This window comes from Cryptosporidium muris, genomic scaffold (genome assembly GCF_000006515.1).
Source record: "Cryptosporidium muris RN66 scf_1106632373433 genomic scaffold, whole genome shotgun sequence".
Classification (NCBI taxonomy): domain Eukaryota; phylum Apicomplexa; class Conoidasida; order Eucoccidiorida; family Cryptosporidiidae; genus Cryptosporidium; species Cryptosporidium muris.
In genome coordinates this window covers 81,427-99,166 of record NW_002196580.1, presented here as the reverse complement: position 1 = coordinate 99,166, position 17,740 = coordinate 81,427, and the positions used below count along the sequence as shown (strand labels likewise).

Sequence of the window (17,740 nt, the reverse complement as noted above, 5' to 3'; positions counted from 1 at the left end):
CAAATTCAAATATGGCTCTTGACAGGATTTTATAAAAATTTAGTATGCCAATTAAAATACCCATTTATTAAGCGGTATATTATGGCGCTTTTTATTTTTTTTAGAAAATATTAACATAGTATACAAGCTATATTTAAGTAATTTGAAATATACATATTGAGATTTTTTGTATGAGAGACAGTAATTTAACACTTTATGTTTCTATTATTACTTTAACTATTTTTTTTTACAACTCAACTGTGTCATATATAGGGTAACATTATTAATATATTGTTAATTAAAGAATTACAAAATTTTTAAATATCATAAATTCTACAATTTACTTCACTATTATACACAAATGTAATTGGATTATAAATGTGAGCTTTATTATACCTACCATCTTAGTAGGATTGCATGTTAAAAAGTAAATTTTAGTAATAATAATACAGAAGATGACTTGGTTAGAAGTATCTTTAGTTGAACATTAATAATAATAGGATATATCCTTCAATTATAAAAAAGAAACTAAATAAAACTGAATTACTTAAAGTATTAGAATAAAGAATTTAATGTATATTTAAATTAACTTATTTATAAATACAAAAAAAAAAAAGGTATAGAGCTTTACTTTATATATGTTTTATTTTTGATAATCCTATAACTAATGATTGGTATATCCCTATATAATTTTGAATTATTTAACCCATGCTTTATGCTTTCTCTTTGATGTAGGTTTCAGTATAGTAAAATCTAAAATTACATCATATATCCATCTAGGAGTAACTTGCATAGCATGAGTCTCACCATGAGTATTTTGTACTATACTTGCTTTCTTTTTTGGAACAGTTCTTTTAATATTGATTGCATCTGGATGATTTTCATCACATATAACAATGTAATCTGCTAACTTTGGCTCACGAACAAATGAAGCTTTACCAATAGTAGCAAGACGCCTACAAAGAGCAAAATCTGGATTATCTGGTGTTCCAGCTATATATAATTTTGTTTGACAAAATATCCCTTCATTTATATAGAGTCTGGATTCCATTGAAGGTATATTTGATGTATATTCATATTTTGTTTCAAATGAATTATCTAACCAATAACCTTTTTCTAATATATGATCAATCATTGTTTCATATACAACCATTACATTACTAACTAAAGCTAACAAAAGCTTAGGGTGATAACGATTAATATTACAAGGTTTTGAAACTATTAAAAATGATATAGATTCCCAATCTTCTAGTTTACAAGGCCACATTATAAACTTCAAGTTAGATATATTAAGAGGTAATGTTTGTATATTTTTAATCATTCGCTCAATTTTATTTCTGAGCCTTTCACTATCAACATCATCATTTCCTAAGCATGTAATTACCATACTATGGCATGATTCATTTTGAGAATCATCACTATCGAGGTATTCAGATTGATTATATCTCTTATCCAATATATCATTAACATGTATAATTTCTTTAAACTTCTTTGGTTTTTTTTCGTTTATATCTAATAGTCTTCTTTGGGTAGTATCATTATTAATGATAGTTTTATTGTTACTATAATGTTTTATTTTTGAATTTATTACTTTATAATAATTAGTATAATTTAATTTATCATTATCAGAGACAAAAATAAAATCTAGTGATGTTTGAAGAATATGAATTGTATCAGCTAACTTAAAAAGTGGGATACTCCACTTTTTTATGTTACCATCCCATTTTAAGGGAATTTTTGAGTTTCTCAATGTATTAAGTATGTTTTCATCTAATATAGTAAATGGAGATATTCTTATTTGTACTAAATTTGAGTGGGTAATGGAGATATTAGGACAATCAAAAATAATTGTTTTTCTACTCCAAGCAAGTGAAGCAATATTTGGAATATACTTTTTCCATTCATAATTATCTTTAAATTGTAGATTATTAACTAATTTTGAATTTCTATCTGAAAAAGTATTTAGTAATAATAATAAAACTTGAGTTTCTATCTCTCCTCCCAAATAATCTACGAGCTTAACTGACTCAAAAATAGATTCTATAGGTAATAGCCAAATACGATTTTGTGAATCAAACTTCCTGCCAGGAATCAAAGCCTTTATACATGATACGATATCAGCATTATAAGCAATTTGAAGGCTAAGGAAATTGGAATCTGAATTTAAGGTAAGGTAACAAGATCCAGTTTTTCCACTATATATTTTTGATAAGTTCAAAGTATCTGAAATTGGGCATTTGGTTGAGTATTTTACTAAGGAAATAATGCAAGGTCCAAATGAATTATTTTTAGTATCTTGCTTTATTTCATTATTTATAGAGTTGCAAATATATTCAGTATTATAATTATCACCATTATCTATGTTGAGTTTATTATCTAGATATTTCTTATTATTTATATCATTAATAAAATCTGTGGAAAAGTTTGATTTGTCTTTACTAATATAACATTTGTCAGTTTGTTTATTTGTCAAGTATTCAGTATTATTTTTGTTATCTTTATTAAATTGTTTTAAATCAGCTGATTTATAATTATTTATAGTTTCATTTTCTTTAAAGTTCCTAGATAAAATATTATTTTTTATTGAGATATTCTTTTCAAATCTTACCAGTAATCTTAAAGGTAAAATTGTAGTCTCATTACCTCCCAAAAATTCTGTAATAAAAGAATAACTTTTAGAATTTTCAATATTAATATTAGAAAGTCTTTCTGTGAATGATAGAGGTGTTTGCCAAAATTGTACTACTACAAAAACTCTTGCAGCTCCCCAAATACAAGATATAATGGACTCATATTCAAGTAATACCTTCAAATCTGGAGTAGTTGTCAAAATATATGACTTCTCCCCAATTCCTTTATTACAATTCCATATTGGAGCTTGTTTTATTAACCAATTACATAAATTCAACTGATTTTTACTATTTTTAGAATTATATAGGGTACAAACAGAGTATTTATCAGAATTATTAAAAATTTTCTTTAAATCTTCTAAATCATCCTGATCTTTTATACGAAGTTCTCTGTATGTCGGAATACTTTTGGTTGCTAAAGCATCATCCAAGTCTAGAATTTTTTTATCAATATTATTTAATAAATTTCTTAGTTCATTTGGTATTAAATTTGTAACTTTAATGCCTATTCCTGCAAACCCTAATGGACTTTCACAATTTCTAGGGGGTATTCCACAATTTATATTGGTTCCTGCAGATTCATTACACTGTTTATAGAAACACTTATTAAAATTTGAATCTAGAATTCCAGGAGATAGCTGTAAACATGATAATAGGAACTTTTGTGCTGCAATTAAATGTACACACAACTTTCTATCATTCTGGCTTGTATATAACATGGGAAATATGCTAAAGTGATACTAACCACTGATACCCAAGTTTGTATATCCAACAAATATATTGTGCGCTATTCCCCTAGTTAGTAGAATTTATACACAAAGACGATTTACTTTACATCTCAGACAATCGAAATTACTATAATATATCTTTACTGTATATAATAAATAAGATGATAATCTTAAATAATAAGAAATAATTAGACCTCAATTTTAAACTACTTGCCTATACTACTTTGATTTATCAGGTTCTGAACGAATCCGCATATTCAAGAGTGGGTCTTTAGCAGTATTTGGTGCTGTAGATATCATAAAGTATAGAGAAGCTAATAAAGCTACAGTAATAGTTATACTGATCCACAATGTAATCTGAATACTCATAGCATCTCTAGGGATACTTTGGGCCTGTAAGAAAAAAAAAAGTCAAACATATATACATTTGATATTGGAGTATTAAAAACAAAAACTTTACCTTTACAGGATAAATCCTAACAAATGTTAATAATATTGAATATAAAAAGTAATCCATATTAAGTTATAATCACTTAATAAACAGAAAAAAGAAATTGATAAAGTAGCGGGAAATATAACGGTAAAAGTTATTGTCCTGTATCACATCTTAAGCTCTAGAAGTTGGAATTAGCTAGAGATAGCTTTCAATAAAAATAATTGACATATATTACTAAATAATATGGATCATATATTATATTGCTAATAATAATCTCCTATACATAAGGCCTTACTACATCTCTTCTACTACATCTTTTATAAATTTTATAGTAATATCAGTTAATATATCATCTAAGGATTCAACAACTCTTTCCAAACATTCTTGTAGTATTTGATCAGATATAATTGACACATCTTCTGGAGACAAGATTTCTGATCTTTTTTGTGTCTGTAAAGTATGAGGTTGCAATTTATGGAAAGGACTTGTTATCGGAGTAACTACTGGGGAAATCAAATTAGTAATAACTGAGGTACTTGTATATATAGGGTGAATATCTAATGGGTCCTCATCTATTTGTTTTCCAAGAGACTTATACTTAACAGAGTGCTTTTTTGATATATTTGATAAGGCTTCTTGTAGTACAGAAACAACTGCTGCTTCGGCATAATATTGCATAGAAGCCTGAATATGACTTTTAGGGCTATTCATACTAGATTTACTAGATTCTAATTTTTCGAAATCATCTATATATCTTTGAGATCTATTTGTTGTGCTTGACTTATGCCTAGATGACTTACTTTCATGTTTATATGGAACTGGAGTTGGTACTGTATAATATTCCTCCAGTTGGGCAGCATAACTTAAAAGTGTACTCATACGAGTTTCTAATTCTTTTAATTTCCTTTCAGATTCTTCATAGTTATCAAAAGATTTATTTAAAGTTAAATCAGTTTCCCAATTATTTGGCCTACAGATTGTTCTTGATGTATTGTCTTCTATATCACGTGATGCTTCATAATGATGCTTATGCTTATTATCCAGGTTAACAGGTGAATTCCACCCTAATTTTTTAAGCCGTTCCTGATGCTTTTTAAGTGCTATTTCAGCAACTTTAACTACTTTCTGTATACCAAGTTCAGATAAGGACATTATATTACCAATAAATAAAAATTTGTTTACTTTGTATTATAATGCTTAAGTTTTGGCGCTTAATGACCTATAAATACCAGTGATATCTTGCACAAGTTCAAGACCTGAAAAAAAAAGTTGAAGGACTCTTCATGAGATTTCCAATAAGTCTAAACTAAGTATTAATATATGCTTTTAATATATGCTCATATTTGGTTAATTTACATCCTCTATTTGCGAAAGACTTACTGTAGCGAACAAATTACAGAATCTTTGTTCATATATCCACTGTCACAAGGTAAACGAGTACTTTTAAATTACGAAGTCTCATTTTTTATCAATAATGATATCAAATTTGAAGACCCAAAATTTTTTCCTAATGAGATAATTTCATTACTTAAAGTTGGGAATATTGCAAACATTATTGCTTCTACGACACAAGGTAAATGGAGAGATTATAGTTGGGGTACTCCTCCTATTCAAATATATCCTTCTGGATCATTAATAGATATATTAACATATAATAGACATCTCTTACCTGATAATGAATGGAATTTTTTAGTTAATTCTATTGGAGGAATACTGTGTAATTCCTTGGATGAAATGTCATTAGTTAAAGTACAGAACAATCGTTGTTTAAAAATAGAACCTACCATTGAATTAAATAATTTTAATAATGCACAAATACCTTTGTTTAGAACTTTATGTACATCTCCAGATGACTATACATGTTCAGAAAATTTACTTTGTTTGAAAAAGCTCCTTCCATGTGAACTAACAAATAGTTTAGGGTATTATATGAAGTTGGGAGAATTTTTATTATCTCCATATAAATCTATTGGGATCAATTTTTTTAGAGAATCAAAGAGATTTCGTCTTATTATATTTCTTCAGTTTGTTTTGAACTCAACTCTGAACTCAGAACAATGGCATGTTAAAGATATATGGACTCTTTTAAACATACAAAGACCAAATTTAAAAACTAAAATGTGCCCTGTATATGAAAAATCATTATTCAGAATATATTTGGGTGATTATATAACAAATTTTATTAACCAAATAAATATATCAAAAACTAAAACCCACATATTTTCAGAGAACTTACTTTGTAATATTATTAATAAAAGACAAAATTATTTCTTAGATATTGAAATAAATAATCAAAATATACGAAATGGATCAATAACATTGGATTTAACATTTTTAAAGGAAAGATGTAATCTTTATTTCTTAACAAATATCCAAGATCTAATATTGGGTAAAACTCCTAATCAAATTCAAATTAGTCGACATTTTACAGATATATATGGTAAAATAAAAGTTGGATCTAGAAGAGAATCTGGAAAAATATTATTATCTTTTATAAATAATTATGATCAGGATATTGAGATCTGCCATTGGGATAAATTCCCCAGATACTTAAGACCTTGGTTTGAAACAATTAATGTTGAAGTAATCTCAAATATTATACATAATTCTTTTGAATTACCAGTAAATAAACATATTATAAAATCATATAGTGGATCACAAGCTATTTTAGAAATGAATTTATCATTTGGACTATCTAAAGATGGCACAACATATTTCCATTTTTGTTACAATATTGGCTATAATACAACTTTAATAGCAAAAATGGAATATAGGAAATTACACATAACTCTTGATGAAATAGGTAGTTCACCTGAAAGAGGTCTTCATGTATCTCCTTCAATCACAAAGTGGAGATTTATTTATAGCAATACAGAATTTCAAATTGGTACTGACTATGATAATGATATAAATTATATTGATGAATCATATAAAGATACTTCAGATGAATCAGATTTTTCCATAGTTTATCATGATTCTCCTCTTATTTTACTTCCACTAGTAGATTCAAGTATGGCTTTTAATATCGTAGCCTTCACTTCATCTATATTAGCATTAGCTTTAGTCATAACCTCAAGATTAGCACTTTCAAATGAGAATAAGGAAAAAATAGAATAATTAAGATAGATGAGTAATGGATTCATCTATAAGAGATCTAATAATATAAATTATCATCGAGATCTTAAAATATAATTATTTATAAAGTAATTATATAAAGAAGATTACAAACATTTTATAGGGTTCCCCTCTACATGTTAATATAATGAAATTAAAATTTTGAATTTTCATTATTTAAAGTTAAAGTAGTAAAGTATTAATATATAGAAATAGAAATATGTGATGGGTCATATATAAAAGTAGTATCAACTATTATCTGTTAAACCCAGTTAGGCGCCTAGATTTATTCGGCGCCAATTTTTTTTCCTTTTTGTTAGTCTTAGAGGGTACTGTAAGGACCCTATGGCCATTAAAATATTGTAATATCGTGACATCTTAAACTATAAAGGGACGAGTTAGGGATATTTGTATTTAATAAAATATCTTGATAATTCTTGATATATAAGGGCAATACAAACATATATCCTAGTGATAAGGTTATTTTTTTGGAAGGAATCTTTCAATTTTATACTACTTTTCTAATATAATCTCTATTTGACAACCCTAAAATTGAGAATGAGTAACGAAGATAAGGATATATTAGGATCTGATGTAGATTCTAGTGAGATACAAGATGGGTTTTCAGATATAGACTCTGATGAGTATGATAGTGAAAATATTAACTATAAAGTACCTGATAATGATACATTTAATGATATAAATATTAATCTCAAACAAGATGAGAATAATATATCTAGTCTGTATGGACTTCGAATAACAGGTGAAGATCTAGAAACTATAAAAACTAGAATTAAAACTACAGTAGATTTTTTGGAATCAAGGCAAAATGACAATACTTCAAATAGCAATTTAAAGTATGCAGAATTATCAAGAAGTGAAATATTGAGTAAATTAGCAGATGATGTCTCACTTCTCTATGGTTATAATGTAGAGTTAGCAGAATATCTATTAAATCTATTTTCTCCAAAAGAAGCTATAGAATTTTTTGATGCTAATGAAAACCAACGACCTTTAACTATAAGAACAAATATGCTTAAAACTCGTAGAAGAGATTTAGCCCATAAGTTAATATCACGTGGTGCAAATGTAGATCCAATAGGAGAATGGACAAAAGTTGGCTTAATAGTTTATTCAAGCAGTGTACCTATTGGTGCTACACCAGAATATTTATCAGGGTACTACATGATACAAAGTGCATCTAGTTTGATACCTGTAATGGCATTAGCACCACAACCAGGAGAGAAGATATTAGATATGGCAGCTGCACCAGGTGGTAAGACAACATATATTGGACAATTGATGAAAAATTCAGGTATATTATATGCAAATGATTTAAGAAGAGATCGTTGCACAGCTCTAATAGCTAACCTACATCGCATGGGAATTTGTAATAGTGTTGTGATTAATATGGATGGTAAAGAATTAGGAAAATATTTACCAAAATTAGATAGAATATTATTAGATGCCCCTTGCACAGGTTTGGGTATTATTTCCAGAGATCCTTCTGTTAAAGTTAAAAGAACAATTAAAGAGCTTAATGAATACTCTCTACTACAAAAAGAGTTACTAAAATCTGCTATAGATATGATTGATGCCAATAGTAAAACTGGAGGTTTTGTGGTTTATTCTACTTGTTCCATTTCATTTGAAGAGAATGAGGCTGTTGTTGACTATATATTAAAAGTTAGAAATGTTAAGTTGGTTCCACTAGGAATTGAAATAGGCTCACCTGGTTTATCAAAATTTAGAGAAAATAGACTAAATCCAACAATTTCCAAATATTCTAGAAGGATATATCCACATAAAAATAATATGGATGGTTTCTTTGTTGCTAAATTCAAGAAGATATCAAATGATATTCCTAAGAATATAAAAAGAGATAGAAACAAGACAAATAAACATGTAAAGACATGGGGAAAAGAAAGATGGACTGAACAGATGCTATCACAAATTAGTTTGGATATAGATGAGAATAAAAAGAATAATATTCACGTGACATTAGATAATAAAGATAGGAAAGTAGGACAAATTCACGGTACTTCACAGTGTTCTAAAGTATCTACAAAAAGGTCCAGAAATAAACCCGGTAAAAGAGATAGAATGACACTATTTTTAAGTAAAACTAAAAAGGAAGATGTAAATGGCGCCAAGAAACAGAAGATAGTCAAAGCATAGAGAAAATTTTAAGACAGTGGTGTAACATTAGTATATTGATTGTTATACAACGTGAACTACTTAGTGTATGAGTTCATGACCGCCTTTTTTTTTTCTCTTTTCTTCTTTTTATAGAAGGGCGCTGATGAGTTTTGCGCCTAAAGGCATTACTTGTAATTTGAGTACTAAAAAGATATAATGAGAATATTCGGCTAACCGCCAACCCTCTCAATATAATTTGTATTTTGTTTTACGCATCTCGGCTTATTTTTTTTCCTTTTAAAGAAAAAAATATATATTTAGAAGTTGTCGACATTTTTACAGCTGATTAATTTTTTAATTACATCTGGGGTTGTCTACTAACTTTATATCCTAATGAATCCCGAGTACGACTATTTATTTAAATTACTTTTAATAGGGGATAGTGGAGTAGGTAAATCATGTTTGTTACTACGCTTTGCTGATGACACATATACTGACAGCTATATATCTACCATTGGTGTTGATTTTAAGATTAGAACGATTACTTTGGAAAACAAGACTGTAAAACTTCAAATATGGGATACAGCTGGCCAAGAAAGATTCCGTACAATCACATCTAGTTATTACCGTGGAGCACATGGTATAATTATTGTATATGATGTTACGGATCGAGATTCATTTGATAATGTTAAACAGTGGATCCAGGAAATTGATAGATATGCAATGGAAAATGTGAATAAGCTCTTAGTAGGTAATAAATGTGATCTTGTTAGTAAAAGAGTTGTTACCTCAGATGAAGGAAAGGAGCTTGCTGATTCGTATGGTATTAAGTTCATAGAGACATCTGCTAAAAATGCTTATAATGTTGAACAAGCTTTTCACACAATGGCCGGTGAGATTAAGAAGAGGGTACAATTGAATAACCAGAATACTAAAGGAGTTACGCAACAAGGTCCTAAACTAGCTGGCGCCCAACCAATTAGACAAGGAGGCTGCTGTGCATGATCATGATACCTTTTTTTTTTAAGAGAACGGAAGGCGCCGGATTGTATATACACATTTTCAAATATTAATTTATTGTGTATGATAAGTCATTTAGACTATAGAGCAGAACTTCAGAAGTCTTTTCATATTATGTTTCAAAAATTACTACTACAGTAAATTAGTGTGAAATAAGTGGTAATATGACATAGTAGGATGTAGACATGTTCACAAATAATGGAAAGTATTAAATTCATTTACATTAGTTAGATAATCTTTAGTATTCATTTCTTTTTTTCTTTCTTTCTCTCCCCCTCTTCTTTTATTTTACAATATTTTAACTGTTACCAAGGTTGACAAGAACATATTTCTTATTATAGAATAATATCTGTCTAATTTACAAATTTGTATATATTTTAATTTAAAAAGATACTAAAAAAAAAGATCTTTAGATACATTGGACACTTGTCCTAGTAAAACTAATGTAACAAGAAGTGCCATTTGAAAATAAGAGATAATCAAGATAATTTAATACATATGTAAAGTATCATGCATCCATAAAGTTTAGAATGCTTCCATATTAAAGAGAAATATTAATAGTAACTTCTCCAGGGATATTAATATCAAAATTTACATTGCAATCTTTATTCTTCCAAAGGTTGATCCTCAACTGCAAATATTTGATTATTTAAAGCTATAGGATAATTTTGAGAATTGACCAAAGTACAAGGTATAACTTGGTATGTAGGATTCTGTATGAGTATTGGTTGAGATATTAAATGTCCATAAGGTACAATGGCACAAGAACCAGAATTAGGTGCTACATTAAAGGGAATAAAAGGTGTAATTCCCGTCATACCTTGGATATTCTGATAATATTGTATTGGGAAATAGGGTAGTAAATAATTAAAGACGTGCATTGGAGGTAATAATACATATAGTGGATGTGGAAGTTCATTAACTAAGTGCTGTGGTAATGGTTTATTGCGATGTACAATGTTTAAGCAATCATCATCTAAGTAATTGCTAGCTTCAATAGATGCAGGTTCAAGTTGTACACAAACATCTCCCCCAGTAACTACAGCACATACATATCCTTTAGAACAATCAATAATATTAGCCATTCGTTCAAAACTAAGTGTAGTTTGTACAACTTTAGGTTTTTTAAATGAACAATTTGTATATGTATTATTCAAATCTACCATTTGAAAAAAAGCTGTATACCTATTTAAATTTACTACCATAGTTACTTCCATCCCAACTTTTAAAGGTAAAAGTGATGTTGTATCTACCTTTACAACATTCTCAGCTTCTCTATAACAAACTTGGCCAATTCTATTAACAAAAATAGACCAAATATGTTGTACATTTTTGGAATATGGAAGTTTATCTGCAAATACAAATCCAATACCATCTGCAGCTGTAATTGTACCCTCCAATATTTTGTACTTGTATCCATGAATACCTCTATCTCTAAGAACTCGTTCATATACTAAAGAAATAGCTCCACCTTTACGTTGTTTATGAAAGATTTTACCTTTCTTAGATAAAAATCCGACCTTATCACTATCTCTATGCCATAAAGGGATACATTGTTTTTTGTGTGTCCACCAAGTTGGCCACTGAGGTTGTGGATTGTACAAACTAGTACCTAGGCAAGTTTCACAATATTCTATATTACATGTACAATAACATTCATCACTTGAATATGGTTGTATATAATGTTGGACAGCTGTCTCCTCTGAATCAAAGGTTTCTTCAGTATCTAGTCCTGTTTCCTCTTTAGGATCACTCTTTAAATCATCTATTAGTTTAACCCCTTGTTCTGAAACTGATTTCAGTGTCTCTACAGATAAATTCTTCACTCCATTTAATGTAGATTGTTTAATTGCTACTGTTTCAGGGCGATGACCTAATGCTGCTTGCATACTAAATCAAACTTTTCCTCAATCCGAATTCCCCTTTATTTATTAAGTCCTGTAATATGTAACTTTATTAATACTTTGTATACTACTAAAACGTTACTTTATATCTTATTATAGGAAATTTCACCCTAGCTCTCCCTATTTCGTTATACTGTCGTATTTTATTAGGGAACTTATCACACGGGCAGGACGTGTCTGCGCTTAACTAGTTTAGTACTATATACCTCTATTATCAAACTAATAGTAGATATTAAAGGATTAATAACACCTTTACCGCAATGTCTAAGTAAATCTAATTAGATTTAATTTTTAAGTAATTTTTTTTCTAAATTTTATTAATAAATATTACAAATATGGAATAGTAATATAATCTATTTGGATATTATTTATATTGGTATTATTTTTTTTTTATTGGGGAGTATATCTACAATGTTATATAATATAATTTCTATAGTTTAAATAATTTTATACCTAATATTTTATTATTATATATCTGACAAATCTATGAGTATTACTTTATAATATTATTTTATATTATTTATATTTGTTTTATAATATTGTGGTATTCTTATGCACTTATATTACTAATACTATTATTGTTAATCATTATGATATCTCATTATAGTAAGTTTTAGGAAAATATACTACAAATAAAGTATTTCAAATATGATGACTTGGTAATTATGTACACATGTTAGAATTTGAGACAACTTTAAAGTTGTTTATGCTATTAATAAACCTATTAATCTGATTTGAATACTTTACATCTATATTATTATTAATTTTAAGTTATTTACATCCCTATTATTTTAGTTCTAATAATATGAATAGACAATTTATATAGATCTATTTTATTATTTATAAATTTCTCTATTTAAATATATATTTGGATTTCATTGTAGTTTAAAAATAGTACTATATATTAAATCTTTAATATTTCACTACTCTTTACTACATAATGGAGCTAAATAAATGTTTATATATATTCTAATAGATGTATTTAATATTTTCTAGGAATATTTTCTTTAGTTATATAATCTAAAGATTTTATTTAATAGTAATAGCAAATCTAGAAAGTCCCGATACTCCTGAGATGTTTGGCGCTTTTTTTGTGGTAGTTTTTTAAAGGGCTAAATAGGTCTCTTAAATACTATTACAAAGGAGTGCTGTAATAAAAATCGGGAATATTAATATTTTCCTTTAATATTGAAAAATATGACATTAATACATAAAAATTCATTTTCTATTATTGCAAATGGGACATCTTTTTCAAAAGGTAGAAGATCTAGAGAACTTTGGAATAGAATAGAAGAAGAGAAACAAAAAATTAATGGAGATTTTTGGGAATTGTCATCAAATACTAATAAGTTAGCATTTAATGATAACAACAATAAATGTGAATCTATAGAATCTTATAAGTCAACTAAAACTAAAAACTTAGATCAGACTTTAGCAGTTGAGAATAGTAGAAATTCTTTAGGAATTGTTGTAGTAGGTGACAAATTTACAAACCCATGTAAATCATTTGAAGATATTATGAAATGTGGAGTACCAAGTTGGGTTATTGATAATATTAGGGATATATTAAAATATAAGAAACCTACCCCAGTACAAGCTCAAGTTATACCCTTAATACTTTCTGGTAGTGATATATTAGCACAATCTCCAACAGGATCTGGTAAAACTTTGTCCTACTTATTACCTATTTTAGGTAAATTAACAAATGAGAAGACATATTGTAAATCACTTATTTTAAGCCCAACAAGAGAATTAGCTCAACAAATTGTCAGAGAAGTTAAAGTATTATTAGATACACGGGCAAAGAAGTATCGTTGTCGTTACATATGTGGTAAAGTTAAAAAAGAACAAGAGAGTAGGACGAAAAGATTAGATATAGCAGTTTCTACTCCATTTAGATTTGCAGAAATTTGTAAAAGTGGAATAATGAATTTGAAGGAGTGTTCCTTTATAGTTTTAGATGAAGTTGATAAACTTCTCGATATGGGATTTTCACCTCAAATTGATGAAATTATAGCACATTCTAATGTAATTTCAAATGGTAAAGTTCAAGTTGTAGCATTTTCAGCAACATTACCAAATAATGTAAAGGATTTAGCAGAGTCAATAATGAAATATCCTATAGAGGTTACTGTTGGTCACAGATTAGCTGCATCTAAGACAATTAAACAAGAACTAATTTGTGTTACAAAGGAATCAGGAAAATTAGAATCATTTCGACAGCTCATTAAGCAGGGTAGAATTAACTTACCAGTTTTATTATTTACTAATAGCAAAGAAAATGCTCAAAAATTATTTTCCAAAATAGTATTTGATAATTTACTAGTTGATATGATCCATTCAGATATGGCTAAAACTAAAAGAGATAATATAGTTAAGAAATTTCGCACAGGACAAATTTGGGTCTTAATATGCACTGATTTGATTGCGAGAGGTGTTGATTTTAAAAATGTTGCTACAGTTATTAATTATGATTTTCCACAAACATCTACAATATATATACATAGGATTGGACGTAGTGGTCGTGCTGGGAGACTTGGACATGCCTTAACTTTTTTTACATTAAATGATCTTCCAAAACTTAAATATATAGCAAAAGTAATGAAGTCATCAGGAATTGAGGTACCGAATTGGATTTTAAAGAATAAAATTAAGAATACTAAAAAAGGTAATATTAAAAAAAAAAAAGACTAATTTTAAGTAATTTGTGAAATGAAATTAACACTAGTTATTATTTATATATTTGTTTAAATGTTTATAATTATATTTTTATTAATCAGGATTTTTAGAGATTTGATATATTATAAACACCATTATTCTATAATATATTTGAGAGTTTTTGTTCTTTTATTCAGGAAATATGTATCTTTACTTAGAGTTAACAAAATTAGAGACTTGGTAAAAGCAGCAATATTTAATGATGAACTTTTATACTTAGTAACAGAAAGTCTTTTTTTTTTAGTATTGTATAATTAATTAATTTCAAATATTTTACCTAGCATAAATTATTCTACTTTATTTTTTAAATTAAAAAAAAAATCTAACCAGTTTGTCTGAATATTATAATATTAAATTTATACCATTTTAATCCATACTTTGTGAATCTAGATTATCTTAATAAGATATACTGCATAATTATTTATATATTTATTTTGAATAAAAATAATGAAGTCTACCTAAAGGTTACTCAGAAATTATCTTGATATTACTAAATAAAAATATTAATAATTTTTTTTTACAGTATTAATATCTTACTTTCTTATGATTTAAGTATATAGGCTACTCTTATTCTTATAAATAATCGAACTAACCTGATTTTAAAATATTGTTAAATAAAAAATAATGAGATACTTATACAATATAAATTACAAATCATATACATAATACTTTTTTCTATTACTTTATAAGAGTTAAATAAAATTAGTAGAAATATTTATACATCATTCAATATCGATATAATACTTCTCTATAAAACTTTAATATTGACAATATATTGTTAAACTCTTTAATTTAACTTTGCTTATACTTTTAAGTATGAATAATAACAAATTTAATTATAAATTATTAAATATTTTAACTTGATACCAGTAATATTTTAAAATCCTGCTCTATATTCTACATATGTATTATTTTCTACTTAAATTTAATCATATTTAACTTCTTAATTGAACTTTTATTATACTAAATTAACTCATTTATAAATGACTTAAGTGTTAAAGGATTCTTATTTAGTTTATTAGCTTTAAAGAAAAAATCCCAAACATTTAATTTTGTAATAATATTGAGAAGATATTTATTTAGATATATAAAATCCAACATTAGCAAAATAAAAAGAAAATTCTTTATATTTCATTAGATTATAATATATAACATTATAAATTTCCTTGTTAAATTCTTTAATAATAATGTCAGAATATTATTTAATAGTAATATATATAGTTATAATATAACTTCTATAGAAAATATTTTATTAGTAATTACTGGATCCTATAATAGTACAATCACTCAATTCATTAATAATAATCAAAAGTTGATTATTAATAAATTTAAATTTCTAAAAATAAGAAAAAGAACAAATTTTTAATTAAATAGCCTAATATATTATTCTTAATACCGGTATTTACATGTAAATACATGCAGTTAGCTGATTCTTTTTTTGATTTCTTGCACAAGACGTTTGATATCTAATGTTTGATATTATATACTTATTTTCATGAATTTAGGATTAATTCACAGTGAAGATGTTGAGTACTAAAATATCTAAATATTTTCAAGATTATGTAAATAGTAGATCATTAACTTCAACTGAAACTAAAGAAATATTTCTTAAGGTTGAATATATAATGAGATGCAATGAAAAAGTTAAGAAGGTATGTCTTTAATGTATTATTAAGTATAAACAATTCTTTGTATCTATTAATCTTTTTTTTTTATTTACTAAGCTATTGGATTGTTCCAGGGAAATGAAAAATAACTACTTGGAATATGATATTAAAAGATGGGATAGTATAAAGGAAGAATATAAAAAGTACAGAGAAAATATACTAAGTAATAATAAAGAAAAATACTTAGAATTTGAATTGTCTATACCTCAATATGCTGAAAATGTACGAAAAATTAGTGAAAAGATAGGGAATCATAAGAAAATGTTAAGGAATGAGGACACAAATTTACAAAATCTAACTATGGAGGAAACGTTTAAAAAAGAGGAGTATGATCGGATGGAAATACTTAATAATGAAGAAGAGAAGCTAATTGAAGAGTTAACGGAAAAGTACGAACAATTAGAAAACGAAATAAATATGGTTAAATTATCAACAGTTGCATATGAATCAAGCTGTAGGGTACATGAGAAGATGTTACATGAAAAGGAGGTAAGCTTAAAGGAGTTAGAAGATAGCATAAAGTGTATTGTTGATTTAGTTTCAGAGGAAGGTTCAGCAATTCTACTTTTAACGTCTAATTGTACCAGACTAGAAGAGCTAAGGCAGTCAATGATTAGGGATTTTGGTATAGAAGAGAAGAAATTAATTAAAAAACAGAAACAAAAGATGAACCAATTAGAAAAGTGTAATATTAGAATAGAGAATAACATTAAAAAGATAGGAAGATTAAAAATACAAAGAGAAAAGTATGAAACAAGAAGGAGACAATTAAATTCAATAGTCAGTGAAATATGTGAGAATATTGAAGAAGAAAGTAAAAGATTACAAGAGATTTACAATTCAATAAATTTGGTCAATTCAAATATAAACAGTGAGAAGGAGAATATCAAAGAATTAACGAAGTGTTTAGAAATTGAAGATCAAACTAATAGTAGATTGTTATTTACTAGTCAAAATATTGGAGTAATAATTGATAACTATTCTAATAGAAATGATAACTTAAATAAAAATGGTAATTTTAATAGTTTGGAAAATTTAATTGAAGCAATATCAGCCAGGAGAATGCAACTTGATTTTAGGAAGAGGGAGCTGTCTGAAGAATATGAAAATATAATATTGAAGATTAATAAAATTACTGAAGATGGAAAAAATAAATTGGATGAAAAATATAGAGTTCATGAGAAAATTGCAAATGCTAAGCAAATCAATTATAATTTACTAGAGAAACAGAGAAACCTAAGCAATTTAGAAGAGAAATTACAGCATCAAAAGAATGTAATGGACAACTTAAAAGTCAAATATGATATGATTTTAAATAAAGGAGGAAGCTGTAAAAGGTAAGTTTCATTATAGTGTATGGAATTATTTATAGAGAGTTGACTAAACTAAACTGAATAATAAGAAA

At 26.9% G+C, this 17,740-nt stretch overlaps 8 protein-coding genes across 8 annotated transcripts, besides 22 other annotated features; 5 read left to right on the top strand and 3 right to left on the bottom strand.

The window, feature by feature from the left end:
• Positions 1 to 258: 258 nt before the first annotated feature.
• Positions 259 to 312: a sequence feature (AT_rich).
• A 233-nt stretch (positions 313 to 545) lies between these two features.
• Positions 546 to 595: a sequence feature (AT_rich).
• Positions 596 to 676: 81 nt separating this feature from the next.
• CMU_031330 (uncharacterized protein) lies at positions 677 to 3,328 on the bottom strand (the record flags this gene model as incomplete). The annotated part of the gene is made up of 1 exon (XM_002142305.1): positions 677 to 3,328. One exon carries the CDS (start codon positions 3,326 to 3,328, stop codon positions 677 to 679), a length of 2,652 nt encoding a protein of 883 aa, XP_002142341.1.
• Positions 1,550 to 1,599: a sequence feature (AT_rich).
• Positions 3,047 to 3,077: a sequence feature (AT_rich).
• Positions 3,329 to 4,067: 739 nt separating the features above from the next.
• On the bottom strand, positions 4,068 to 4,925 carry CMU_031320 (uncharacterized protein; the record flags this gene model as incomplete). The annotated part of the gene is made up of 1 exon (XM_002142304.1): positions 4,068 to 4,925. The coding sequence occupies one exon, from the start codon at positions 4,923 to 4,925 to the stop codon at positions 4,068 to 4,070; it is 858 nt and encodes a 285-aa protein (XP_002142340.1).
• A 168-nt stretch (positions 4,926 to 5,093) lies between these two features.
• On the top strand, positions 5,094 to 6,890 carry CMU_031310 (uncharacterized protein; the record flags this gene model as incomplete). Its single annotated transcript, XM_002142303.1, has 1 exon — positions 5,094 to 6,890. The coding sequence occupies one exon, from the start codon at positions 5,094 to 5,096 to the stop codon at positions 6,888 to 6,890; it is 1,797 nt and encodes a 598-aa protein (XP_002142339.1).
• Positions 6,248 to 6,278: a sequence feature (AT_rich).
• Positions 6,891 to 6,954: 64 nt separating the features above from the next.
• Positions 6,955 to 6,989: a sequence feature (AT_rich).
• A 38-nt stretch (positions 6,990 to 7,027) lies between these two features.
• Positions 7,028 to 7,069: a sequence feature (AT_rich).
• A 376-nt stretch (positions 7,070 to 7,445) lies between these two features.
• On the top strand, positions 7,446 to 9,065 carry CMU_031300 (NOL1/NOP2/sun family protein; the record flags this gene model as incomplete). Its single annotated transcript, XM_002142302.1, has 1 exon — positions 7,446 to 9,065. One exon carries the CDS (start codon positions 7,446 to 7,448, stop codon positions 9,063 to 9,065), a length of 1,620 nt encoding a protein of 539 aa, XP_002142338.1.
• A 294-nt stretch (positions 9,066 to 9,359) lies between these two features.
• Positions 9,360 to 10,293, top strand: CMU_031290 (Ras small GTPase RIC1/ypt1 protein, putative). Its single transcript, XM_002142301.1, has one exon. The coding sequence runs from the start codon at positions 9,420 to 9,422 to the stop codon at positions 10,029 to 10,031; it is 612 nt and encodes a 203-aa protein (XP_002142337.1). The 5' UTR covers positions 9,360 to 9,419; the 3' UTR covers positions 10,032 to 10,293.
• Position 10,294: 1 nt separating this feature from the next.
• Positions 10,295 to 10,336: a sequence feature (GA-rich).
• A 64-nt stretch (positions 10,337 to 10,400) lies between these two features.
• Positions 10,401 to 10,450: a sequence feature (AT_rich).
• Positions 10,451 to 10,651: 201 nt separating this feature from the next.
• On the bottom strand, positions 10,652 to 11,935 carry CMU_031280 (uncharacterized protein; the record flags this gene model as incomplete). Its single annotated transcript, XM_002142300.1, has 1 exon — positions 10,652 to 11,935. The coding sequence occupies one exon, from the start codon at positions 11,933 to 11,935 to the stop codon at positions 10,652 to 10,654; it is 1,284 nt and encodes a 427-aa protein (XP_002142336.1).
• A 297-nt stretch (positions 11,936 to 12,232) lies between these two features.
• Positions 12,233 to 12,280: a sequence feature (AT_rich).
• Positions 12,281 to 12,311: 31 nt separating this feature from the next.
• Positions 12,312 to 12,493: a microsatellite.
• A 207-nt stretch (positions 12,494 to 12,700) lies between these two features.
• Positions 12,701 to 12,728: a sequence feature (AT_rich).
• A 51-nt stretch (positions 12,729 to 12,779) lies between these two features.
• Positions 12,780 to 12,820: a sequence feature (AT_rich).
• A 327-nt stretch (positions 12,821 to 13,147) lies between these two features.
• Positions 13,148 to 14,644, top strand: CMU_031270 (DEAD/DEAH box helicase family protein; the record flags this gene model as incomplete). The annotated part of the gene is made up of 1 exon (XM_002142299.1): positions 13,148 to 14,644. One exon carries the CDS (start codon positions 13,148 to 13,150, stop codon positions 14,642 to 14,644), a length of 1,497 nt encoding a protein of 498 aa, XP_002142335.1.
• A 34-nt stretch (positions 14,645 to 14,678) lies between these two features.
• Positions 14,679 to 14,727: a sequence feature (AT_rich).
• A 173-nt stretch (positions 14,728 to 14,900) lies between these two features.
• Positions 14,901 to 14,990: a sequence feature (AT_rich).
• Positions 14,991 to 15,006: 16 nt separating this feature from the next.
• Positions 15,007 to 15,029: a sequence feature (AT_rich).
• A 52-nt stretch (positions 15,030 to 15,081) lies between these two features.
• Positions 15,082 to 15,117: a sequence feature (AT_rich).
• A 42-nt stretch (positions 15,118 to 15,159) lies between these two features.
• Positions 15,160 to 15,188: a sequence feature (AT_rich).
• A 76-nt stretch (positions 15,189 to 15,264) lies between these two features.
• Positions 15,265 to 15,294: a sequence feature (AT_rich).
• Positions 15,295 to 15,487: 193 nt separating this feature from the next.
• Positions 15,488 to 15,527: a sequence feature (AT_rich).
• A 246-nt stretch (positions 15,528 to 15,773) lies between these two features.
• Positions 15,774 to 15,923: a sequence feature (AT_rich).
• Positions 15,924 to 15,983: 60 nt separating this feature from the next.
• Positions 15,984 to 16,041: a sequence feature (AT_rich).
• A 372-nt stretch (positions 16,042 to 16,413) lies between these two features.
• On the top strand, positions 16,414 to 17,676 carry CMU_031260 (uncharacterized protein; the record flags this gene model as incomplete). Its single annotated transcript, XM_002142298.1, has 1 exon — positions 16,414 to 17,676. One exon carries the CDS (start codon positions 16,414 to 16,416, stop codon positions 17,674 to 17,676), a length of 1,263 nt encoding a protein of 420 aa, XP_002142334.1.
• Positions 17,677 to 17,740: the final 64 nt, after the last annotated feature.

Excerpts from the sequence above, each read along its gene's own strand:
- CMU_031290 (XM_002142301.1), top strand. The coding sequence starts at position 9,420 with ATGAATCCCGAGTACGACTATTTATTTAAATTACTTTTAATAGGGGAT.